Source organism: Uloborus diversus, chromosome 5 (genome assembly GCF_026930045.1).
Source record: "Uloborus diversus isolate 005 chromosome 5, Udiv.v.3.1, whole genome shotgun sequence".
Classification (NCBI taxonomy): Eukaryota; Metazoa; Arthropoda; class Arachnida; order Araneae; family Uloboridae; genus Uloborus; species Uloborus diversus.
This window is the reverse complement of record NC_072735.1, coordinates 40,302,072-40,329,845: the sequence shown is the minus strand read 5'-3', so window position 1 is coordinate 40,329,845 and position 27,774 is coordinate 40,302,072. Positions and strand designations below refer to the sequence as shown.

At 33.7% G+C, this 27,774-nt stretch overlaps 1 protein-coding gene across 1 annotated transcript in view; it reads right to left on the bottom strand.

The window, feature by feature from the left end:
• Positions 1-1,715: 1,715 nt before the first annotated feature.
• Positions 1,716-27,774, bottom strand: part of LOC129222552 (cell adhesion molecule Dscam2-like) — a 182,457-nt gene continuing 156,398 nt past the window's right edge. Inside the window, 9 exon segments of the mRNA XM_054857065.1 lie at positions 1,716-1,777; positions 3,724-3,756; positions 6,141-6,253; positions 7,079-7,181; positions 9,951-10,014; positions 12,497-12,711; positions 15,480-15,650; positions 19,293-19,586; positions 25,299-25,484. Of these exon segments, the coding sequence (XP_054713040.1) occupies positions 1,716-1,777; positions 3,724-3,756; positions 6,141-6,253; positions 7,079-7,181; positions 9,951-10,014; positions 12,497-12,711; positions 15,480-15,650; positions 19,293-19,586; positions 25,299-25,484 (1,241 nt within the window).

The following is a 27,774-nucleotide window of genomic DNA, read 5'->3' as shown; positions in this document are numbered from 1 at the left end:
GTTTCCGAAGAGGACGCACAAGAACTGTATGGCAAATACGAAGAATTTTCTTTTTTATTAAAACTTTAACTGGTAATATTTCTTGAACTACTGGTACATCGTTACAAATCACCCACGTGCAATATTACGTACATTTCCGAATTTAAAGATTAAAATAAAACTAAAAAACCCACACAGTTCCAAATAAATAGATTTAAAATTTTGAAACACTATATTGATATTCTCGGTGTGCCTTTTAACATTAATAATGTTTTAAAAGTTACATCAGTTCAAATTAATTTAAAAAGTCACTCATAAATTGTGACAAGATACGTTTGAATTCAATTTTGTTTCTTCGAGGCCATTCATTAATTACGTAAGGACAATTTTGGCAATTTTTGACCTTCCCTTCCCCCTATGTAAGGGTATGTAAGACTCCCCCCCCCCCCCATCTTAGGTAAGATTCTTTCACAATAATAAAATAACAAATATTACATCACTGGGATCGTTCTTAAATTAACTATCATTTTTTTTAAAATTTTTTTAAGGAATCTAGACCGAATGTTTTTTGACAAATAATTTTTGTATATGATGCGATAATAATTAAAAATAAGACATGCAAAACACAGTGCGATTCTTTTATTATATTTTACACGTTTCATTCTTTGAAACAAAAGTAAAAAACAGCTCATCCTATAATACATACTTTTACCTTCCTGAAGCAAATGAAATATAATATTTGCCAAACCACTTGACCGCGGATTTCTAATATAAAATATCGGCTTGGAAAATATTACGTAAGAATGGATCTACCCCCCCCCCCTCCCCCCTCTCCAAGCAAGGGTATGTAGAGAATTTTCCACCCCCTCCCCCTCAGGACCCTGAATTAATGAATGGCCCGTTACACATATGAATGAGTGTATTATACAAAGTTTATGATACTCTTTAAAGTTTAATATGCACAAAAACAATGTTTGATTAATTTAAAATATACGCAGTGATTGGAGCTCCGACCATCGGGAGCGGATTCGGTATCCGACCTATAGATTTGCGCATGGTCGGGTCTGTAACACCTGCCTAAAATATATATACAGTACACACTCACCAAAGATGGTAACGACTGTTTCAAATGTCATATTTTTGATTCGATGATCGAAATAAAATTGTTGATGAAAGTTTCATTCATTTGGAAGAAAAAGTTACAAAAAGTTCGCCGTAACATTGCACGTGGATGATTTGTAATGATATACGAGCAGTTCAAGAAATATTGACAGTTACAAGTTTTAATAAAAAAGAAAATTCTTCGCACTTACCATGCAGTTTTTGAGCACTTCCTTCAGAAACCTCATTCGGCAACAAATATTGTTTAAATTCATTAAATGAAGACATTTAGAATGCGACATCCACTTGTTACTCGCGACCAACGTTGGGTAAGTCTAACGTGGAGGTATAGAAGATTCTCCCTAAACAAAATCACGTGACAGAATCGAACCAATGAAAATGTTTTTGAGTCCTTCTTTTAAAGAATGTTTTTATATTTCGCTCATCAACGGAGTGTTTTCGAATTTCACGCGAATAAAGAAAAGTTTTAGTCTTGGTTTTTTCGTAAAGCGTCTTTTTTCGATAAAGCTAGCACTCAGAAAGAATGAATGCACCCGCAATAGATTTCACTCTTTTTAAGAGTTATTTTTTCGCTCTTTTGAATTAAGAGTGTATGTGACAACGCTAAATATCATTCAAGTTTCTTCAGATAATAATACTTGGGTTAAAGCTGCAAAGTATTGCTTCATAGCTGGAGCTAAGGCATAATTAAAATCAAATAACAATCAGCTCAGTTACAACATTCCTAGATTGCAGTTTTTTTTTTTCTTTTTTTTTTTTTTTGGACTCATCCGTCTGCAAGAGTCCTTTCAGAGCTTCAGGCAAATTAATTGTTTTTAGTGCAAATAATACTTGCAACACTGATTGGTACTTTTTTTTTCTTTAATTACGGCGGAAAGTGTTGAAACTTAGTACAGTTCCAACTCGAAAAAGTAAAGATAAACACATCGGCATTCAGCTACAAATTATCGTTCTACACCTGAAACGAAGGTAGACTTTAAATACATGCCAAAGAGCTCAGTTGCATTATACCGAAATTGAACTTTTGCCCTTATTTTGGGCTCATGAGTTACAACCGGGCAGCAAGGAAACATTTCGAAGTATTCATTATGTGTGGTTTTTTACACTCCTGTTTGTAAAAATTGCAACACCAAGAAGGACTTACGCGAGTGAGCTGAAAATTGCAGGAAATGTAAAGTAGGGCATGATATGCAAATGATTAGAATTGCAGACCGGTAGCGCATGCGTATGCTGAACAGCGCCCTCTGAACGACGGATCGAACCGAATATAAATAGACGGCTGTAGCGAGGCGTGCATGAATATCGGTGGTTATATGCTAAAGTAAACGTAAACTGAGTCTTCACTATGCCTCTTCGACGAAAGAAAGCGAAATTTGAGCAAATTTCGGAGTTTGAACGGGCAGAATCGTCAAATTTCGTGAAGCTGGATTGTCTTATCGTGAAGAAGCCTCTCGTGTGCAGCATAACAGCAGCACAATCATGCATGATTGGAAGCAGTGGACGGACAAGGGTCGGACAGCTCGGAAATCGGGGAGTTGGACCCCGAAATGTGACGTCAGCTCACGGTGCCAAACACCTATTGCGTATGGCGCTGACGGACCGCACAGCTTCTTCTAGGCAATTGGCAGCACAGTGGTCAACAGCTACAGGTCTTTCATTGTGTGCTTCATCAATTCGAAGACGTCTGCTGCAGCGTGGGCTAAGCGCAAGTATTTTTTTATACACGATTCCTCTCACGCCAAACCGTCGACGCCTGCTGCTACAATGGAACAATGTGCATAGACGCTGGCGTGATGATTGGCAGCAGGTCGTCTTTTCTCGCGAATCCCGCTTCAATTTGTGGCACCATGATGGCCGAATTCGTGTCCGGCGCTATGCCGGTGAACGACACATTCCGGAGTGCATTATCGAACGCCGCAGTGGACGAACACCCGGAGTTATGGTCTGGGGTGTCATAGCATATCATGGACGATCACAATTGCAACGAATTGTGGGCAATTTGAACAGTACCCGAAACATAAACGAAGTTTTACAGCAGTAAGTTATTCCTTTCCTGCAAGGATTGCCAGGGGCTGTATTCCATCAGGATAATTCCTGTCCACATGTCGCCCAGAATGTCAAATCCTACCTTGATTCGCCGCAGGTACAACGTCTTCCTTGACTTGCATATACCCTGGATATGTCACCGGTTGAACATGTGTGGGATTTCGTTGGGCGGCGTCTTTCTCGTGATCCTCGTCCTGTTGCTTCGACAGACGAACTTTGGTTGCGCATGCGAACAATACAGAATACTCTTCCGCAGGCAGATATTCAAACTTTGTTTCACTCCGTCGTGTAGCAGCTCATTGTGGCACGTGGTTGCCACACAAAAGACTAATTTCTATCTCTTTTTACTGGTTGTTTGGTTTGAAAATGTAATCATTTATTTACACTATTACCATTTAACTGTGTATTAAATTTCATTCAACTATGATGCTTCCTTCATGGTGTTGCAATTTTCACAAACAGGAGTGTATATCAAATAATGACTACTCATTAAAGCAATAATCTGCAGTAAAAGTTTTCCCGGAAAAATAATAAAGCTGTGTATTGAGTTCCACAATTTTGAGCTTTTTCGATTACTTTTAGGTTCTTTGGCTTCAGTCATGAGTACAACTGAAAAGCAATTACACAATATTATAAATACAGTACATAAGGGCTATTTGATGCAAAGTTCAAGCAAGTAGAAACCGGACTAGCAAAAATTAGGGATTTCTCTTGAAAATATCGAAATTGAAAAATATCCCCCTGTTTTATATCTTGGTCCCACTTCGAAGTCAGTCCGTAGTATCAAACCGTCTTTCTATAGTCTAATTTATAATATCCTGTACTTCTTTTCAACTTATGTACCAGTCTAAAACTTGGAAACCCAAAAGTAACCGAAAAAAGAAAAATTTATGAAATGAATCGACTACTCTATTTTTAGCTTTATTATTTTTCTGATTGTCAAAATTAACAGTATTATAGGAAGTAGTACAAAGGAGAACAGAATATTTAAGAACATTGTCTTACAAGAAAAAAAATGAGAGGGACGCGTCTTTGTGAGGCTTGAAGAAAGGCATTAAAGGAAAAAAATAAAAATGTGTGTATATAAATTGATGAATAATAGAGTACAAACCTTGCTCGAGCCCTTCCATAATAAATATTTCGTCTAGCCTCACCTTTAACATAAAAAATAAAACAATGAAGGTTTGTGGAAAAACTTGGATGTCCCAAACCAGGACAACTGAATCATAAAAGTGTTAAGTTCTGACTGCTGATAACTTTAATGGTTAGTTTCAATCAAAAAAGAACGCTTTCACATACTGCCATGTTTATTCACCTGTTTTGATACTTAGGACCGACAATGACCAGTAAAGTTGAAAATATCGATTTTTGGGCAGCTTTTTGACTCAAATACTCGTCTGTTAGTCGGTCAAACAATCCCTACGGAAGTTCTGTGACCATTGTTGAATGATGTGTCTATGAAACTCTATTTTGTTTACTTCTTCCTGGATATTTTATTTTAAAACTAAAGCCATGAGCAGTGAGCATGAGAAAAGGTATTAGCAAGATATCTTTATACTGGAACGCAGATATCAAGGTCATTGGGCTGAGTTAATGCTCACCAAATGCTGCTGAACTATTACAAGAGATATTCTTGTTTGACGTACAAAAAACAAACGAAAATGAAGCATTTACAGCAATAAGCCAACCACTGCTTTCGGAAAAAAGAGCGTTGTTTAATAAATGAGGACTGTTTAATAACATTTATTGCACAGGATTTTTTTTTTTTTTTCATTTTTAACATTACTTTCAAATAAATGCGTGGTTGTTGTGCATCGTTCTCCAGTGGACTTTTATGTATCTTGAAAACAAGAGCTAATATAACAAATCCACTACCATATTCGTTTTTCTCGATCCAAAATTAGTAGGGATTTACTATTTAAAGTCAGGATGCAAAAAAAAAAAGATATTTTTTGTTGACTAGTGTAGTTAAAAATTTACGTAATGTTGCGCTATGCAGAGTTTTGGAGAACGAACTTTCAATCGTATAATATTAAAAATTATATTTTTACAAAACAGAAACACTCTTTTTTTATCTTTTTAAATAAAAGTTTGTGCAATGCTCAGTATGCGTAGTACTTGAAACAAATTGAGGAATGAAGTGCTTGAGAAGGATGCATACATGATGATAGAAAATGAATGACGATGTAGAAAAAATTATGCCCGTTAAGTTCAGGGCTAACTTCTTTAATTACTTCCTGACTATAAATGTATCAATATTTGCCGTTTTACCCGTTTTAGGGGTTTTCATCTATATTTTCATTTTTATTTACTGTTATTATTATTTGTTTTGTCATTAAAATTATTTTCGTGACTTTGGCGGATTTTAAATTACCGTAATTAATATTTCAGTAAAACATTGCAATTTGAAGGACCAAAATATAGCTCATAAGTTAAATTAAAGGATCGACTTTCAATGATTTCGGAACAATCTATGGATCAGTTTTTAAGTTATGACTTATGATTAAGAGAGTTCTTCAGCTACACTATATAGTATATAATTGGTTACATTTGCTTTCCCGCTAAAAAATATTATTATAGAAAATAGTTTATAGCATGGAAATACTGAGTCAGATTATCTTTCGTACAATTTGTATTCAATTCTACTGCAAAACTTACTTTTTTAGCAACTGTCGCAAATAAAGTTTTGGCAATGGGGACTTATTTCAAGAGTGAATAAACGTAATCAGCCTCAGAAAAACATATTTAGAGTGAAATTTCATTCCTACGAATCATTTCAATAAAACTTCCGTTTCAGCGAAATTGCAATTCATTTTTAATTTCACTTATATTGCTTAAATCATGTTACTACGAAAATTCGATTATGACGAACAAACTTTGCAATCCAATGAAGTTCCTTGTTACAGAATTTCACGTTATTTTTCTTAGGAATAATCATGTATTTAAATACTTGCATATATTTTATTAATATGTAATAAACATGAAACTCTTACATAAGCGATCACATTCAGTTTCTGATTCTCTGGCATCTTCTCGTGGAAGGACGTCATCTGTTGATAGTAAAGTGCACAATAATTCTTCATTATCCGATTCAGTGCTAGAATTGCTACAAAAATGGAATTTGTGTCAAAATACCCACCTCATTTACTGTCGAAACGTGTTTAAGCAGTTAAGGGGTTACAGTACCTCAAAAATGATTAAACGATCAAAAAAACTTTTATTGCTTGTTTCAAAACCAAAAACTATTCTGAACACAGGGGAAAAGTTTCATTGATTTAATTCAAATATTTAAAAAGTTATGAGTGATTTTATGCCATGCTCGCTATGTGTTCTTATGCAAAAAAAAAAAAAAACCTTTAAATTGCTTTTTCTCGATGATGGTTTTTGTGTTTTCATGTCATTAAAATCGCTAAAGATTTTTTTCTATTAAAGATACAGCTTTAAAGTAATACTTTTTGGAATTGGGATAACATATTTGACAAAACTGTGCATTGGATAAGCATTTTATAAATTACTCAAATGTTTAGAGCATGTTTATCCTTTAAAAATCAAATTTAGAAAAAAAAAACGTTGATTTTTTACATAATTAATCACAGAAAATGTTCTAATATTCTCATAAGCAAATGAATGCACAGATTTTTAGTGATGATTATAGTGATCGTTTAGCAATTTTTTTTTTTTAATTAGTGCAAAAATAAAAAAGCCTTAGAGATTTTAAGAAATTGAAATTTTCCTAAATTTTTTTAATTTTTTAAAAAAAGTAGGCAATATTTTTACATTTCGAAAATAAATTATGGATTACGAAAGAAGTATGCATGTTATGGTTTCAAAGAAATATAAAATTTACTTAAATTTAAAAAAAAAAGTTTGAAAGGTACTGTGGCCCCTTAAAATTAATATTATAAAATATTGAAATGATCTATATTTTTACCCGTCAGCAGCTTCTCTGTGAAATTTTTCATCGTATAGGTTCATCCTACTTCTATCTGGAATTTCGTAAATGTCTATATCATGACATGAGCGCAATCCATTACCTATAGAAAATTAAAAAAAAAAAAAAATAGTTTTACAAGTTTATTAAGTTTTGTAGGTTATAATGCATTTCAGATCATAAAAGTACAATAAAAGGGCTAATATTCCGAACTATATACGCAGGTAATGTAAGAATGATACTTTCACGGCCAGAGTCAATATAATTGAAAGATTCCGAGCTGTTATGCCGTGGTGCGAGTGTATCCACTCCAAACCAGAAATCCCCTCCCTCCTCCAATCAGAAACCAGGACTGACGTCCGTCAGCCAATCCCCGACCCGAACGAAGAAGGTGCTATACTCGGCTGCAAGTGAACTTGACAATAGAGAAATAAGCTGAGGATAAGAAAAGGAACTAGCTCCAAGCCCCTTCTATTATATTTGGGTGACATTACGCTCTTCACTTTAGAAATCGGATTAGTTATTTAAACCCACGTACATGCAACCTTTTTTTGTCACAATTTCTGTCAATCGTTAAATATTTCAATTTTTACATCGAAGCATTTTATCCATTTGAATCAAACTGGACAGGCAATAGCAGCTCATAGACAGGTAGCAATCTCCTCTTACTCACAAAGTAGGCAGGATAGGTATGACGTTTTATCTGTTAACTCGGTTTTTCTTCTGCGCGCCGTGTTGTCATTGTCAACTTAAGTTGCAAGCAAATATAGCGTTGTCCCTATAAATACAGGCAACACTTTGACATATGCGTCAGCTGGCGAGACGTCGTTTCCCTGGAAGATTCGTCCTCGCCGCCACTGAAGACTACCGCCGCAGATGTAGTCGAAACGCATGGAGTTAGAACATTCGGACAACGGCACTGCAGCCCGTAATCTTTTAATTGTATAAGCGTAGCGTTTCGCTTGATATATCTCCGGCTTTATATGTTCGCGTAAGAAGAAAAAAATGATACCTGTCGGAGAGCCACACGAGTTGAGTAACAATGAAAAAAAGTTAAATATGTAAGGGTGTTTTTTTAGAGGTATAGGTTCAAATAAAACACCGTTAAATGATGTAAATCGCCATGAATTTGACTTTATTTGAAAGATGATTCTTTGTCATTTTCATTTAAATGTGACTTCTGGTATGTGGTCACTTGTGGCTCACTTGGAGAACGTCTAATCGGGAAGTCCAATTTTCTATCACTTTTTGCAGCAATGGGGGCCCTATGTGAGTGATATGTGGCGAATGTTCTTGTCCAAGGCGTCAATCGTGTGTGACTTATCGGTGTAGACTTGAGCCTTCAAAAAGTCCCACAAAAAACAGTCCAGCGTAGTTAAATCGCATGATCTTGCAGGTCAATTCACGGGTTCATTAAGCGAAATTATTCGTTCACCGAAAGTTTCTTTCAATAAATCAATTGTGACACGCGCTATGTGGCATGTTGCACCGTCCTGTTGTCTATTCATGATGAAATGGCAAACCAAACTAAACATAAAACAAGTGACCACTATCAAAATGGCCCACAAATCAAACAGTGTGCCCGACTTAAAGTGCTATACCTCTAAAAAAAACATCCTTTAGCAATCAAAAGAGAATATTAAGACATTTTTTGACGATTTTTTTTAGCATAACTCACCTGTTATCGAATTATTAAAGCTTAAAGTTAACCGCACTTTAAGCAAGAAAAGCGCCAAATTTAAAACCTTGGCGAGATATTGCGGCACCGCTTAATTTCACTGTCTGCATGTAGCAGGACATATGAATCGACAAAGTGGGTGAAAGATGTGAGATGCCTTCAATTAATCCCCGAAACTAGCAAAATTTAGCGAGTTTTCTTATGATTTCCGCAAAATCTAAGGCTTCACACCTCAAAAACAGAGAAACGAGCGAAAAATATTTATGCATTCAAAAAGATGTTTTACTCCGATCTTTTGATTAATACTCGTTTAGGTTTTTTCTCTTATTACACTATCATACGATTTCCTGCATCGATGCACTACGAATTCCATAACACATGACTATAATTCAGGTATTGGTACGGGGCATAGACAGCTTGTTCCTTAGCTTTAAGATCTTTGTTTTTCAATATCCAGCAGACACATCCGTTACACACTGCAGTTGAGGCAAACCTAACTAGTTGCATTGTGATGGCTACTCAGATAGCAATCACAGCATTGGTTCGCTGTCGGCTAAGGTTTCCTCCAACTATAGCCATATTTGTTTAGTAAATGTTTTCCTACACTCTATGAAAGATTCTAATTTTAAATATCAATATGAATTGTGCTTCTGTACATTGAATAAGCAAACATTAAACTTGGTTTCGATACAAAAAAGGTGGATGGAGTTAGCAAACATCATATATCTAATTAGTACCAAATAATATGGAACCTTGTTGACTAAAGATATTAAATGGACAATTAAAGGTAATAAAATGCCGATTTTTTTTTCTTAAAATTATTTAATCATACATTAGCACATTAAAATGAAATGCAGGTGCAAAAAGCCTTGGAATGATTACAATTGATGGCACTAAACATATTTTGTTGCTGATACAATTGTCACAGAGTTGAATGTTTTTGAATAGTTCCATAACTTTTCACCTCGCGACCCTAATGCAAGCTGAAGCTTAAAGAGTAAAAGAAAGCTGGATTTATGATTTCCCATTTTTGGTCTATAGAATTCAAGTCAGGACTTTAATCCGGAAGGGAATTTGAAACACGGACTGTCCAGACAAAATCCGAACGTATTTTAATCCTACATATATATGATTTTTCAACATAAGAATGCAAAGTTAAATTACTGACAATAAATAAGAAATAACGTTACTTACTTGTTTGATGGCAAGCAGAAAAATATATTGTAGGTGTTTCATAGATAGGTTCACCTTTTTGGCACTGGAAAAAAAATAACGTACATTTATTCTTTCAGATCTGAGTTTATAGTTTATAATTAACCAGATCAATAATTTTACTTAAGATATACATTTCGTTATTGATTTAATGACAGTAATAATTTTTAAAAAATACTGATTGAATTGAAGTGGAATCAACAATCATTGCGGGAAAATCGATTTCACGCTATTCATCACCTTTCTTATTTCCGCTGATGTAACGGAAAAGCATTGGGGGGGGGGGGGGGGTGATTGGCTAAAGTCGGTATACGAAGCAGCGTCAATGCAATTTTTGCAGAACTTATGCAAGCTGGATCGCAAATTATTCGATGCATGTGGCCGTCAGAAATGATCCATATTTAGTCTCAGTGCCAATGACCAACGTGTGCGTGTGGAGCAAACGAGGCCTGCATTTTAATCCCGTATTTGTTTACTATCAAAAGTAAGGTGCAATGCATATTATTTCTCCACATTTTCAATACTTGACTCCAATTTTGATACTTGACCCCTTAATACTCCACCTTAATTTTTAATACTTGATTTAAAATTTAATAAATGATTCATAAAACCTTATTTGTGGTGAATTTGTTTAAAAACTAAATTGTTTATTCAATAATGAAATTTACAACAGTAAAACAGAAAATTTTGATTTTTTCAAAACCTAACTTTCAACAACATTATAAAGTTCAAACCGTTCCAAAGAATCGAGTTATTATTTAAATTGCTGAAAATTGTATAACAAGTATTTAAGAGGTTTGTTAACATTTTTTTGGGGGGAAAAAAATTCTGTTTGGTTAGCTTTGGGCAATATATTTGCTATATTTTATGGACATATGGACATAGTTTTCCGAAAACGTCAGGTTTTCAGCTTTTTTCCATTATTTATCTTTTTCAAAAAATTCGGAAAAAGTAATTCCAATGTTCTATTTTTGGTTGTTTTACGTATCTTATTTAGCCAGTATTTTTTTTTTTTAATTTTGATGAAATTTCATATGCTAGGAGCAATATAAACAAAGCGTTAAAAAATCAAAATTTAAATTTAAAAAATAATTCTTTTGATAATTAAATAAAATTTTATTTGAGTTGGTATTAGCATCATGTAACCATGCTGAACATTTTAAAGAAATTCACTGAAAATTACTTTAAAAAAATTGAAACCCGTTTATCGCCTTAAGCAGTACGTTTCTGTTCTTAAGGAATGACTAAGACAGAACTACATGCAATGTACCGTCAGCCTGGTTATCACATCCAGAGACTGCTGTTTCATTCTTGTTGCAGACTCTCGCTGATGAAATAAATTTAATTTGTCTACGAGGTAGATGGCACATTCAGCTTGAATGAGGTGACATCTCGATCTCAGTGATTCACTATTCCAGACGGATCAGTCCGTAACCGTTACGAAACTGCAGTCTCTGGATGTGATAACCGGAATATCGAAAAATTGCACGCACACTAAACTATGTTTTTAAAGAAAAGAAATTTGTGACTGTTTTGCCTGTTAAGAGAAAACTTTAAGGAAAATGTACAAAAATGTTGTCAAACAATACATTTTAATGATGATGGTATTTAGAACACGCAACAGTGTTTTCAGAATCATTAATGAAGATATTTAAGGTAGGCGAACACCTTTATTTTCGAAAAAAAAAATCGATTTTGAGATTTTGAAAAATTTAGAAAACCCCAGTGTTCTTCTTCCTAAATCTGCAATTGTTTTTTAAATCGGTAAATTATGGAGAATACTAGATGTAATTTACTAAACTCAATTGCATATCTTATAACTGAAATTTACTTTTTTTTTTCTCATAATCACGTTTTCAAGTTTTTATATACGCGAACAACTCTATCGAAAAAATATTAACTCTAAAGATTTGAAATTTTGTAAACATGGTAATTGACCACATTACTGTGATATAAACCTTAAAAAGTTAATGTGCATGCAATATGTGGTTTTTAAATAATGATCAATTAAACTTAGACGGCAAAAAACACGTTTTTCGGGGAAATTTTTCGAACATTTACCCATAAAACCTGTTTTTAGTTAATTACTTCTTCACTTCTAAATTGGAGGGTCGTATCACTCTCTGATATCTCACGAAGAGACTGACACAAAAAGGTTTTAAAATAATGAAAAAGTAAAATGCACTGGTAGTGTTAAGGTAATGGTAGTTTTTTGCTAAATATATGGCTTTTATATTTAAAAAAAAAACTATCAATTTTTTTTTCAACAAATAAGTAGTCAAAAGTGTTATTTATGTCATATTTAATAATCGTATAAAGATTTAGAAAGGTGCATTGAATATTGAAGAAAAAAAATATTTAGGGTGTTCGCCTATCTTAAAAGATAAAACAGTTTTCGATAAATATATGAATGAAGTAACGTCTCAACTTCTATTCACCTTTGATATGCTCCTATAAATTAAAAAAAAGTCAACTTTTGCAGCACAACTGGTGCATGCACTTAAACATAGTTTTACGTAGGCTCATACCTTTCTTGGTGTATCACAGGAATAGTTCCTCGTACTGCCAAAAGTACCAGTGTTGGGAACATTTCGTACATTCGGATGCATGCCAATATTTCTCTCGTAACTTTGACCTCTGCCTGTTGAATAGTGAGAAGAAAAATAGGCGGGCTCCTGTCGTATATCATAAGGGGCTGTCAATGCAATACTGTCTTGTTTGATACTGTCACTATTTTCTGCTCCTGAAAATAAATTTGTTTAAGTGGAGCAATGGGGTTGTTTCCAAAATTTTAAAAGTATTTTTTTCTGAAAGACCATGCTTAAAAATTTAGAATTTAACCATTTTTTAAATAATTTGACAAAGTTTAATATTTTTAACACTTATTTTAATCCGTACGCTGATTGAAATTCATTTTTTACGCTTCTGCACGTGACATCACAAGTGATGAAATGCCATTCACGGATGCCATTAGTAAACAGTGCAAGCTATCATAACGTCATAAAATGGCAATGTGGTTGAAAGCAAAGCGTAAATATTTAGCGCGGCAATGGAATAGCGCGCCAAAGTACATTACTTGTGACGTCACAAAGACCACGCTTTATTTCCAAAATCGGACATTTAAAAGATCTAATGAAAAATAACTGCTTGGAAAATAAAAGTTTTTCCTGGATCAATGTTATTATTTTTGCTTATTCTACCAATTTCAGTGACTAAACGTATTACTTTCGACTGAAGGAAACAACCCCATTGCGTATTTTTTTGTAATATAGATTTGAGAACTACATTCAGGAACATACTAATGTAGATGTATACACATAGATATCCATACTCACATTTAAATAGAAGATCGATAAATAAAATAAACGAATATTAAATTTATTTATTAGTCTGAAACACTAAACTTAAGGTACTACTGTTTATATTTTTATACATATATTTTTTTAAGGTAAAGTCGTTTATTTATTTTTAAGATAATAACTACCATATTCATAATAAGTTGATAACGTTGAGCCCATAATAGATATATTAGCTATTCTATCTGTATAACATGGCTCTGTTGTCTTCCAACAAGATGATACTTAAGAGATTCTAATTGTTAAATAGAGGAGAAGTAAGTCAGTTTTCGTGGTCGATGGCTATTATCGAGTGCTGTTCCAATATAAAAGCTTCTCCTGTATCAACAAAAACATAAAATAGATCGTCTAAGGGCAAAATATTTTCACCATAGCCGAACTACGCGCATGTACCATATTTGTTTTTGCCTGTGACGTCATCGGACTAGTGCAATTGCTCACTCGCGTTTGTTTCGCCTTAGCATTTTGCAATAAATTAGAGTTATGAAAAAACCTGTGTTTAGCTTGGACGTTGATTCAAATTCCGTTTTTAATAGCCCAAAGCACTAAAAAGGCCCAAAGGGGGAAAAAATCTATCTGCTGGAATAAACGTAGCAAATTATAAAGTGAAACTGCGAGAAAAATAAAAAATAAAGATGTCACAAATAAGTCGTAAATATCTCGGTATTAATCTCTTCTGAAAGGTAGACAGCATATTAGTGCTAATAGTAGTAGCAGTATCAATCTACAAATTTTTCTTTTTTCCTTTTCGGATTTTTGCATTTTTGTCATTAATCTATTCTACTTTAGATGCGGAGTTAGAAGCTTGCTTAGTTGGTTTTTGCTGAAAATAAAGCACGAGAAGAACGTCCAATTCCAACATGTTACTATTTTTTATGTGGAATCAAAAGCACATTTCTTCAAGTAACTCAAACACTCAATTTTGTTGATACTGCCGTTTAAGGGCAATTCATTAATTATGTAAGGGTCCGGAGGGGGATAGGGGGTTGGAAAAATCTCTACATAAATTTGGGGGGGGGGAGGTCAAACCCATTCTTACGTAATATTTTCCAAGTCGATATTTTAAATTGGAAATTACGTGTTCAAGTGATTTGGCAGAGATTATATTTCATTTGTGTCTGGAAGGTAAGAAACGTGTTAGGATGAGCTACTTTATTTTCCTTTACGAATAATGAATCGCTACAATTGCTAACAATTTACCTCACTTCTCCAACTGTACCGTAATTTGGTGTGAAGTCCGACTTCTACACAGTACACACATGCCATAAGGACCCGTTTATAGGGTAGACAACCATTCACAGCATAACAACACATTCATACAAAGAAAGGACAAGGACGGTAGAGAGAAAGTAACATGCCCGAGCCGGGATTCGAACCCGTACCTTTCTGTCGCAGTCAGACTTCTTTGACCACTAGACAAGGTGAGCAAAATGAATAGTGTAAAATATACTAAAAAAGTCGTACTGTGTAAGGCATTTTTTATTTTTAATTAATATTGCATCAAAAAAAATCGAAAAAACTTTCAGTCTAGTCAGTAAATATTTCTTTACACAAAAAGATTTAATTTAAAAATAGTGAATTTAATAACGTTCCCAGTGATGTAACGATTTCAACATTCGTTATTTTATTATATTGAAAAACAAAATGGAATCTTACGTAAGAATAGGGGGGAGGGGGTGAAAAATATTACCTACCCTTACATGGGGTGAGGGGGTCATGAATTGCGAAAATCATCCTTACGTATTTAATGAATGGCCCCTTATCTGACCCTGGAAGTATTGTAAACGCAAGTGAGGCAAAAGCTTGAATCGAAAAGGAATCAAACAGCCGCAAAATATCCATCCTAAGAACTTGTTGTGATATCATTTTAATTGTTTTATATTTCTTATACATATTTTGTTTATTTTTATTTATTTATTTATTTATTTATTTTACGTTTATTTATTATTTTTTACTTTTTCAATCTATTTACTTATTTTTATTTATTTATTTTTTTTTTTTTTTTTGTGTTGTGAGGGGATATCTCTGCCGCGACGTTTAGTGCCTCTTTCACCATTTTTGCTGTTCAAAACCTTATTATGAAAAATACAATAAAATGAAAAGCATGCTGTAGACAAAAGGTACAGCATGTACTAAGGAAAGTAGAAAATACTACCATCGGGATTTCGGAGACGTGGAGTTGAACTTCTTCGTTTCGTGACTATGAGCAGTATACATATTACGACGACCAAAACGACTGATGAGCAAACAAGTGGAATAGTGATTGTTAGATGTTTGTATAAGGAGGACCCCACATCACTGTGCTCTGATGGTCGAAGTGGAAGCTCTGTAAGAAATAAAATAAATTAGTATTTTCAGTAATCATAAACAGAAAAACAGAAAATATTGCGATTAAGAAAAACAAAAGAAATTAAGTTTAAACAAGCAGTAAAACCAAAAATTGGTTAACAGTGAAAAAATCGGGAAACAGATATATAAAAAAAGTTTAAATTAACTTTAAGACTATTTAGATGTGAATAAAGAGGTGGGAATGTGAAATGGTTAAGATGACTAAGCTTTTTCAAAATGAACACATTGGAAATTCGTTTTGAAAATCGCAGTACATAAAGTAAGAACATTGTATTTTTTGAAAAACTTGCATAGAAAATTTTTTTTTTTGTATTTTTGGCCGTAAATTGTATAACATTAAAAAAAAAGTGGAAAGTTTTCGTTTCAAAAATTCATGGGGCTAAGCGAAAAATAAAATATTTTTTTAAGTTAAAATTTTTCAATTTGAGTATAGAAAAATATTTTTCTTTAAATGAGACATAAAATAACAGGTTGAATGAAAAAATGAAAAAAATAGGGAAATTATTAACGAACAAATAAATTAACTATTATGTGAAGACAAATAAATGAGTAAGTAAAAGAGTGAATGAATAAGAAAATAAGTGAATGAATGAATAATAAAAGTAATGTAAATGAATTAATTACTAAATTATTATTTAAGTGATTTAATAAATAATTAAGTGAGTAAATAAAACAATTTAGTTCCCTTTGCCCCATCCACTTAGCTTTGCAAGTAGAGGAATGTGGGGCAAAGTGAAATGGTTAAGATAGCTTTTTCAAAATGAACAAATTGGAAATTTATTTTGAAAATTACTGCACATAAAGAAAGAACAATCTATTTAAAAAGTAAAACTTACATTAAAACATTATTTCTTATTTTTGGCAGTAAATTTGTGCCTTCAAAAAAATTGGAAAATTTTATTATTTTTTCCTTGGGGCAAAGTGAAACTTGTAATATTTTTCTATGAAACCTTTTTCAATTAAACTCTTTAAAAAAAACATTTTTGATGAAATTAATCAGTTAATAAAAGGTTCAAAGAGTAAATGAAAAAACACAAAAACAATGAACTGAAAATTAAATTAGTTAATTAATTAATATGTAATGAAAAATAAATGAACTAGTAAAAGAGTGAATGAATAATAAAATAAGTGAATGAATAAATGAATCAGTGCATTAGTAAATGGAAGAATGTAAATCAATGAATTGATAAATAAATACGTAATTGGTTTAGTACAAGAATGAGTGAGAAAACAAATTAAACTATTTTACTTTGCCCAGCATGTACTTGACTGATTGTAGAAAATTATTTAAAATACAAATGAGCCTAATATTAACTAAATAAATATTTCACAGAGTATTGGAAGGTCTATATTAATATTTAGTGATAATAACAAGAAATTTATCATTTTATAATAACTAAAATAATTTTTGACTTACAACAAAATATTACAATATGAGTATCAATTTTTGAAAAGTGCCCGTTTATTAAATGCTTTAACGCTAAGTAGTATTTTTTTACTGACTGGAATAGATAATATGTGGTACTATATAGTTAAAATATTACTAGATTCGTGACGCTAAAAGCAGAGTAAATATTTCTCCATTTCACTTTGCCCAGCTATTACACTTTGTCTCATACTCCCCTATTAGACTAAATGTACAAAATATTGAAAATACAAATGCAATTAATACTAATTAAATCCCTACAGCACATAATATTTAAAGGTGTCAATAAATAGGTGTCATAATAAGAACTGTAACATTTTATTATACAAAAAATTTTTTTTTACTTACAACAAATATTACAATAAGGGTATGAATTTTTGAAAAAATCCTGTATTATATGCTTTAATTTTCAGACTGGAATCCTGACTGGAATAGACAACATGTCGTACTAAATACTTAAAATATTAGTAGTTAGGTAGCGCGAAAAGCAGAGTAAATATTTTCCCATTTCAATTTGCCCCGCTATTTCAATTTGCCCCCATTCCCCTACATCTTAAGAACAAACTATAGAAATAAACTTATTCAACAGTTTCTTGGAAGCTAATTTTTTATTTATTTCTGTAGTCCTAACTTTTCCAAGTTGTCATGTGTGGCGGCATATGTAACTATGTGCAAGTTGTAAGCCTCTGATCTTTAATAAATAAGCGGAAATAGTTGTATGAACCAAAAAAAGGCTAAGCTGATAAATGAATGATTCGTAAAAACTACGGCTACCATGGCAAACATTTTCTGATTTTTGAAACACTTGAATATTTGCAAGTGTACAAAATATGCCGTTATAGAGTTTTAGAAGTAATTTTACCTTTTGTTAATAAGAGGGACGCGATATTTACGTGAATTAAGGAAATGGAAAATTGGACCAATATTTCGATTAAATATAATGAAAAATGTTTAAAAAGAAATATTTTAAGTATGCTTAAAGTATTTTTAAAGATATTTAAAACATTTTGTAATCAAAATAAAAAATCTTGTTTTAATTAAGAAAAATTAGCAGCATTTCTAGCTTAACCAATGCTTTTTCGTGCATTTTTATTTCAATTTTTTCGAAACAAATAAGCATATATACTTAAAGTACACCGCCAGCTCAGTTATTCCATCCGAGAACTGCAGTTTCATGCTTTTCTAGCACTCATCAACCCGGAATAGGAATCACATGAGCTGGAGGCGAAGAACCTCTTAAGGGAGTCAAGAGAACCAAACAAACTGATAGCTAATGCAGAATTAGTAAACCAGATGAGCGACCGCAGCAATGGTGCGGTTCAACTCAAAGATTGATGGCAAAGCATGGTATTTTGTAGTAAGTTACCGCCCTAAAGCCAGGGCTAAGGCAGAAATACATAAGAAATTTCGCCTCCAGCTCATGTGATTCCTATTTCGGGCTGATGAGTGCTAAAAAGCACTAAACTGCAGTCCTCGGATGAAGTAACTGAGCTGGCGGTGTATTTTAAGTATTTCTGCCTTAGCCCTGGCTTTAGGGCGGTAACTTACTACAAAATACCATGCTTTGCCATCAATCTTTGAGTTGAACCGCACCATTGCGGCGGTTGCTCATCTGGTTTGCTAATTCTGCCTTAGCTACCAGTTTGTTTGGCTCTCTTGGCTCCCTTAAGAGGTTTTACGCCTCCAGCTTATGTGATTCCTATTCCGGGCTGATGAGTGCTAAAAAGCATGAAACTGCAGTCCTCGGATGAAATAGCTGGTGGTGTATTTTAAGTATTACTGCCTTAGCTCTGGCTTTAGGGCGGTAACTTACTACAAAATAAGCATATATCTTAAGATATTGGGTGAGACTTTTTTTGAAAAATATTTTCTGATTAAATTCTGCATCAAAATCCTGTAAATAACTATTATTTAAAAATACAATGAAAAGTCATATGTGACTGTTAAGACTTATGCACACTGTTTAAAATTACGGAAAAACAGTAGAAACTAAACATTAAAATATAACTATCGGATTTTATTTTGTCAAACCCTACAGAGCAAAGTAAAATATGAATTTGTATTTCGTGCAATAAATATCGGATTTATCTGTACCTCTAACGACGAACATGGCAAGCAATTATTTAGATTGATATGACGCATACTAAGCGATAGAAAATACTAAGAACAAGAAAGAAACCAATCTATGCTTACCTCCTGTAGCTGTTAACGTAGCAAAAACATATTCTGCGTCTGTCGATCCAGCATCATTTCGAGCTGTCATCAAAAGAGAGTACCAAGTTCCTGGAATCAAATCAGCAAGTGTCACAACCTGCTGTTCTGGGTTAATATTGTTGCTAACAAGCTTCCATTCTTGATGTCCACTGAGTTTATATTGTATGATGAAGAAACGCATTGGGCATCCGCCACTGTGCCACGCATTGAGGTTGATGATGGCGGTAGTTGAGTTGACTGATAATAGATGTCTCTTGTCTGGAGCTAAAGGTGCTATAAAAAATTAGAACATCTGTATATGTTAAAAGCATATATGAATAAAAATCGATGTGTTCTTAACTAATAAATGAAATTTACTCCATATACATGCACGTGCATTTGCATTTTTTTTTCGTATGCGTTCATTTTACTTATGTACGATTCGTTATAGTAAGCAAATATAAAATTAAAACAATAATAATAAATTTAAAAAAAAAATCTTCCTTTAAAAAAGTAGAAATCCTGCTTTGAAGAAACTAGTTTGTGACAACAAAGGGAAATGTTGACGTTATTTCTATAGAGACGTATTTTTCACGTTTTTTTGAGCAATCACGATTGCTTATTGTTCTCATTTGACTGTTTTGGCGTGCTATTATTTTATTTTCCCACCAGCACCACCCACTGAAGCATCACCATCGACCGGCTCCTCACAATGCTGCTCCTCTAGCGAAAACCGTCTCCAGGTTGCACACACACACGCATACACGCACGCACATACAAACTCACACACCTACGCACACATACACACACTCCTACACACACACATAACACGCGCGTTCACACACAGCACTGCATACACAACATGCACACACACACGAACGCCTACACACACACAGCACTGCATACACAACATGCACACACATGCATACATACACACACACGTACGCACCCACACACATGAGCCTACACAAACACACACGCGCATACATACACACACGCGCTCCTGATTGCGAAAAACATAATTTGAATTCAAAATGCCAAAAATTCATTTTTTTCCCCAACGAAAACCAAATAGGCCAGCTCGTACAATAAAGCTAACGTACAATAGATAGCAAAATGAAAAAAAAAGTTTTTCTTTTTTTTTTCGAGACGTAGTCAGGAAAATTTAAATGTGTGTCCCAAATTAGACTGTAAGATATCCTTCCTAGTAAATCGTATTCTCTAATATATTAAAAAGTAATTATGGAAAATAATAAAAAGGAAAATTTCAGGAGATACATACTTCATCGTTAAATATTCAACAGCCTTTATGGCCGAGTACGGAGATTATTACTTTTAATTAAGTGTTTATAAGATATCTGCAGAAATCTTAAAAAAGTTACGAAATTAGCTTTTAGTTTGAAACCTTAAATAAGGCTGAACAATTTTGGGTTTCTTGCAGAAGTATAACAAAAAATGTATTGTTTTGAGTACAGTAAATAGGTCTTACCATTTAAGAAATTGAATTTCAATGTATATTCTAGGGGCTCACATAAAAAAAACGATTTGCATATTTAATTCCAAACATCTGATGCGAAAATCTGTACTAATAATAAAGCTGAAAGTCTCTCTGTCTGGATGTCTGTGACGCGCATAGCGCCTAGACCGTTCGGCCGATGTTCATGAAATTTGGCACAAAGTTAGTTTGTAGCATGGGGTGTTGCACCTTGAAGTGATTTTTCGAAAATTCGATGTGGTTCTTTTTCTATTCCAATTTTAAAAACGAAAATATCATAAGATGGACGAGTAAATTACGAAATTATCATAACGTGGAACCGTAACATGTTAACAAGCCAATTGGTGAGATACGAAATCATCATAACGTGGAACCTTAACATGGGTACAAGCCAATTGGCGAGAAAATTCACCATACATTATTTGTAAATATACAGGCGAACCAAAAGACCTTTTAATTTTTCTATTATGGGGCAAGCCGTGCGGATACCACTAGTAAACAAATAAATAAGTAAATTTAGCAAAATAGATACATAAATGGAAATAAAAAATAAATGGGTAAGCTAAGTAAAATAGATACACAAATGAAAATAAATAAATAACTAAATGAAAGTGAATAAGTGTTGTTCAAACGTGGGACATAACTTTCTCACCTTTATGTGAAGTTGATAAATGACGACGGATATACTGAATTATTACTGTATGGAGTAAGCTAAAGTTAGCCGAATGATAATAAGGCTCAAAACTTCAGGCGGTGTTTTATGCCATATGAATAATTGTATTGTCAGGCTCTGAGAAGTTGAGTTCCGACTCTGACAATGTTTACCTCAGTTTCGGAAAATAGGGAGGGGTAATTGGCGCTAAGTTAAGTTGAGAAACTTTCTTAGTAGCTTTTCAAAAATGTTGCAACTAAAATTGAGTCAATAACACGTCTAATTTTTCACTAAATTCCCCTAAAACAGGTAAACAAAGTCGAGGTCACAGCTCAACTAACCTTAGTTTGGCATATTTTTCACCTTAACTACATGTTTAGTTAAAATAGTATTGTTAAGTAAACTCTAAAATTGTACAGTGATATTTGGATATTTATTACCTTTAAAACATTAATAAAGTGCATCTGTATTCTATGCTAAAAGTTCAGATATAAATATTTTTATTTACTGTGTCACACTAGCTACATTTCGTTGTATTATTTATACTTAGTATGTTAATCACTTCAATGTTCAAACCGTCATTTTACTGATTCCAGATCTACGTGTTACGTATTCCAAATAGCATCATTGAGGGGTTGCAAACTCGAACAATTCTCGATATTTATTTCATAACATAGAAATGATGTTTCTAAAATTCATGCTTTAAACTCGCATTGTGATGGATAAATTGTCGAGATTGCCGTTAATACCGTGCATTTTGGTGGTAATGTGTATACATTTCAACGTAAGCGCAGTTAATCCCGTATAAACTCCAAATGCCGATTTACATCTCTAGCTTGTTTGAAACTATTGTTAAGCTAATACACACATCTAAATTCAAAACATGAGCCTCTGCTGTTTGAATTAACCACTAAGCAGCTTTCCCACAAGAGCAGCATTTATGCTTACAAATTCATGAGTAAAATAATTACATGCATTTTAAAATGTGTCCTTTTTTTGTGAAGTGTGGACTATTTACAAATTGTTAAATATTTAAGAAAATGCTAAACTTATTGCTGATTTGAAAATTGAATTCAATAAAATTGAAGTCGCAAATAATCAACTATAAGCGTTTAAGTGCAGGGAAAGCATTTCTATAAACTTACTTGCACAGCTTATATTGACACTGCGTGGCATGAAAAATGCTTCTGACGATCTTCCTTTTGATTGTCATGCAAATTGCCTACAAGAATATAACTAAAACAACCGATTACCCATCCTCCACCATTTTTCGAGATATCTTCTTCACCTTTTTTGAGTTTTCATAGCCAGTAAAAACCGATTTCTTTTTTACTACTATTTCGGTGAAAAGTCGGAATGTCGTCTTTACTCGTATAATTTCCATGTCTGAAAATATCTTCCTGTTGTAACCAATTTTTAATATAGCATTTTTTGGAAGCATTGCAAGTGCCATAAGAGTTGCATCGCATATCTTTAGCCACCCAACTTCCTGTGTTAAGCTTGTTCGGGGGGGGGGGGAGGGTACAAGTGGATATCCAAAAGTATATGTTTCAGTTGAAATTAGCTTATGAAAAGCGTGGAGGGACCTTTACATTTGCTCGCTGGATCCGAGTACCCGTTAGAAATGTGTTCGTTAGAAAAAAAAAAAACATTCATTCTTGCTTATTTATTTATGTATTTTTTCGGTTTACAGGGGGGGATTTCGTGTTAACGAAATTAGGGCCACACCGTTTTTTTCTTCGAAAAAAGTTTGAAGTGTTTCTTCATATCAAAATCATTGCGCATATAGAGGGTAATTCAGCATCCAATTCTTGACATTTGTCGTTCTTCTTGTCATATTTATTATTCTTTTCCAATGTTATTTGTTGTCACTGTTAGTTTCATTGTGTAGTAAAAACAAATTTCTGTAATTGTATGTAGAAATTGACAGCAGATAAGAATTTTAAGTATTCTGTATATAGCTTTCCTGCTTTTTCAATCTCTTTTAGAAAAAAAAGTTAAAAGTAGTGATCAGACAGTCGCAATATGGTGCAAATAGAAGCTGAAGCAGCCCCCCCCCCACCATTACGTAAAATGCACTTTTATTTTTATAAGAACTGCTTCGGTGTTTTTCAAACGTTTCTGTGGTCTCTCAAACGCGACAGTCATACCCTGTTGTTAAACTGCAGACTGCACCTTTGAAGGTAAAACGTTGTAGCACTAATGACACGCCCTTGAGAGTACCATTTGGTTCTGTTAGGGTTTCCGGTTGTAAAATGGCACCCTAAAAGGTGTGTTCCTTGTGCTCCAGCGTTTCATATTAAAATGTGCTATATGCAACCTGCAGTTTTAACATTGTACACTAGTTGATACCCCAAGTAGAATTTTCAATTTCAATTTCCAGTTTGAACCAGTCAGTTTTATTTTCTATTGCTCAATGCTAAAATGATTCATATTTCTTTGTGAATATTTTGATCAGGGTTAGTTACTCGATGATAACGTGTTTTTTTTCTTAAAATTAAAAATTATCACCCTCACACATTTTCTCTTACTATGTGTGTTGAAGAATTTCAGTTCTCTGACGAGCTCATTTAAAAAAAAACATATATCAATACTCTTTCGTACTATGACCCTCCCTTCTCAAAGAATCTCTTATTAAGTGCAACCTTTTTTCAGACCTGCAGTTTTTTTTTTTTTCTTTAATGGGGTCTCATTTCGCTGGGTCTGGCGTAATTGCTGATGATGCAAACATTATTTCTGCTGGTAATGAACTACCGAGTTTGTGTGGCAGTTCTTCTTTCTTTCTTTCTTTCTTTCCTTTTTTGCAGGTTATTATATATTTTTAAAATTATCTGACCATCACCAGGAATAAAGAAGGACAAAACTTTATTTTATTCAAAACAAAAAGTGTACCTGGACAAAATCTTATCTACCATGAATTCTGAAGACGATCCCTGTTATAAGAATGCTTTTTATATCTTTATATGTCACGGAATTGCTTTAAACGTTTAAAATTAAAAAAAATATATATAAATATACATAATAAAGATATTTAGTTTATGAAGTACTGTATAACGTTACATTTCATTCTTGGGTCCCCCGTATCTGGTTTAACCGCTTTGTTTTTCAACGCAAACCAGGAGCCTAGCAACACCCATTCCTGCATCTCCAGGGGTACGGATTTATATGGGAACTTGGAGGCCTTTGAACATACATAGCATGCCCCAATCACCAATAACGAGTACATATGAGGCAGTGAGAAGCAAAGGGATGCAAGTAGCAAAATTAAAAATTTGGAGATAACCAGTACACATGGTAGGTGAACCTCTCTTCTCTCTTGGGGCAAGGATATGGTATTAGTAGCCCCGGTAGTTGCTGCTATACTACATAATTTATTAAAAAAAATTAATGAAAGCCTACCTAGGATTTTATTTTTAAACGCGTTTTACTCAAAACTTGAAAATGTCCACTTACATCCCTTTGCTTCTCAATGCCTCATATGATCTTTAACCGGCTGGGATTAAACCCGGGACTTCGAAGTTACTAGTCCGACGCTTTGCAGATTAGGCCACCATGACCCTCGCACAACATTAGGCTCTTGCTACATTTATGACGAAAGTACTTGCCGTTAAAGATTTCACCCTGTAAAAAATGTATCGAAGTTGCTCAGTTAGCCACACAATCTGCTTTAAGTTCCTTATTTGCTGTGAAGTAAGTAAGTTCACCGCTAACCATAAACAAACAAAACAGTAAAGAATACGTTGCTTTCGGATCTTGTTAAATATCCTGAAAACGTGGTAATCATGAAATTTGCTGCATTTCATACTTTCATGACCATCTAAGCGAAAATCCATAAAGGTATTTTTAAAAAAAATCTTACCACTTCCAGTAGTTTTAAGAGATATTGTTTCACTTCTATTTCCTCGACCAACAATATTTACAGCTGCTAGATGCATATAGTACTTGATGCCGCATACTAGGTCATGAAGTACATGCATCGACTTATCTCCTCCTATATGAGTTTCTTGCCAGGATTCTTCGTCTGTCCTGTGACTCAAGACAAAACCTAGGTAAATTGTTAATAGTGCGTATAGTTATTAAATATTTTAAAGATATATTTTAAATGGAAGTATAACTTTTGTGTAAGAAGACATGTTTTAAAATGATCTAAATAAGCAGAACAATAAGTGCATATATTTGAGTTATACTTGTTACGAGTAACTAACCTAAACCTTTTCCAAAAAACAATTGAACTGCCTTAAATAATATAAATTTTTAAATAAAGTTTTGTGATTAGTCTAGGAGCAACCCGATTTTATTATTTACGCACTATTATGCTTACAAATGTAATTCTTCTGCCCAAATAATAAATATAAAAACTAATCGAATAAACAATTATTTTGTTCAAAGTCATTTTTATACGAATACAAATTCTAAATATAGCACAGATAGAATAAATTTTCAAGGTAAATATTGAACGTATTAAACATGTCATGTATTTTAAGGTTTGAATTGCCGTAATTACAGTTTCACTAGATTTTCCAAAGTATTATGTTTATAAAGATAGCATTTTAGGAATTTTAATAATATGATGTGTAACTTGATGAGTTAACTAGTACCCACTCATAAGCATTACAAGGTACATTGATTTTCATACATGGCTCATTATGAAAGTAACGCGCATGATTTTATTGTGACGAGATGATCGATGGCAGCGCGGTGAAACAGGAGGGAAATGTGGGGGGGGGGGTGTTCTTTGCACGCAGCTGGTCGTCAGTTTGCTCCGAGAAGTGTGAGCGGAAAGCGCCATAACGTTTTATGTGAAACTTCGAAACAATGCAACAGAAAAATTGCAAGGCCTTCAAGGGCGATTGCATTAAAAGGTTATAGCCCGGGAGGCGGCACGGGGCGTTCAAGGGGGACCGGAGGAGGTCGCCGACGTACCCGGTTCTGGACGCCCAACAACCGCCAGAACAGACGAGAATGTGGATCGTGTGCGTGAAGTTTTGCGTTCTGATCGTTGATCGAGCCCCCCCCCCCTCAGACTACACACATATCCCCATTTGCAGTACATGGAATAATGACCGAGTATCTGCAAATGCGCAAGGTTGTGCGCGAAGCTTCTGCCGAAAGTGTTGATGGAAACCATTTTCTTGGCCGGAGCAACACCCCGCCGGTTCACCAACGCCTTTACAGTCCCGACTAGGCTCTATACGACTTTTTTTTCTGATAAATGTTTTTGCCTAGTGAATGAGCTGCCAAATGGCATCCTGAAATGAATTTCTTCTTGTGCGAACCGTCAAACCATAGACCAAATAACCAAGACGTGCTGGCTTATTCCAAAAATAAAGTCCAAGATGAAAACATCTGTATCTGCGCTAATTATTATAATACGGGTAGTTATGGTTTTTGCAGCGTAAAATATATGACAAAACATCCTAGAATCGGTTTCTAAGTGGTTGGAATTTAATTCAGGTTCTTCAAAAAAATAAAGAGCTTTGTAATTTAAAACATTTTGATGGATCATCAAATCTTCCACAAATATATAACTCGCAATCTTAATTTATTTGTGAATATCTCGTAGCAGGAGTACAGAGAAATTGAACGAGCTGTAACTTATTTTCAGTGCTGGAAAAGAAATTCTTGCAATTATGTGGGACTATGTACTATCATTTGAAATTATAACATTTTAAACTATTTGACCCTTACTCTGTAAAGCTGACTCTAAACATTTGATCCAAAGATCATCATACCTGTCAAATAGTATGTACACTCGTTTTACATTTGGCTACAAGAAAAAATCGTCGATTCTTTTGAAAAATGCCTCAGCAAAGTCGCCAAAGCTGTTGAAATTTTTTAATGGAATTCTGTGAACAAGTGCCTTACCATCAACAATAAAAAGTTTAGAATTTCATAAATTGAAAATCTCCATCCGCGCGTTTGCACCGCACTTTTTATGACTTTCAATTTCAAGAGCGAGTTCCGATTTTGGAGATTTCCTATAAAATCCTTCTGCGTCAAAAAGGTACTTGCAGTAATCCAAACTTTCATGAGCTGCTAAAATTTGTGAGTCAAATCCTCGTTGATCAGCCAACATGAATGTTTTTTGAAAAATACGTATACCTGTTGCATCTTGTAACTTTGTTTCTTGCACGTAGTTTTTCTTCCTTTTTCATATGTAGTCACAAAGTTGTCAAATTTATTTGTTTTAATACGATCGAATAACTTTTTACTTTTTAGAACAAACCGCTATTTTTCGTACCTACTTAGGTAATGCAATCTCTGCAATATTTGACGATACTTTGAATATCTTTTCCGTCTTTATTGATCCTTGATTGCGTCCATTCATTATGGTA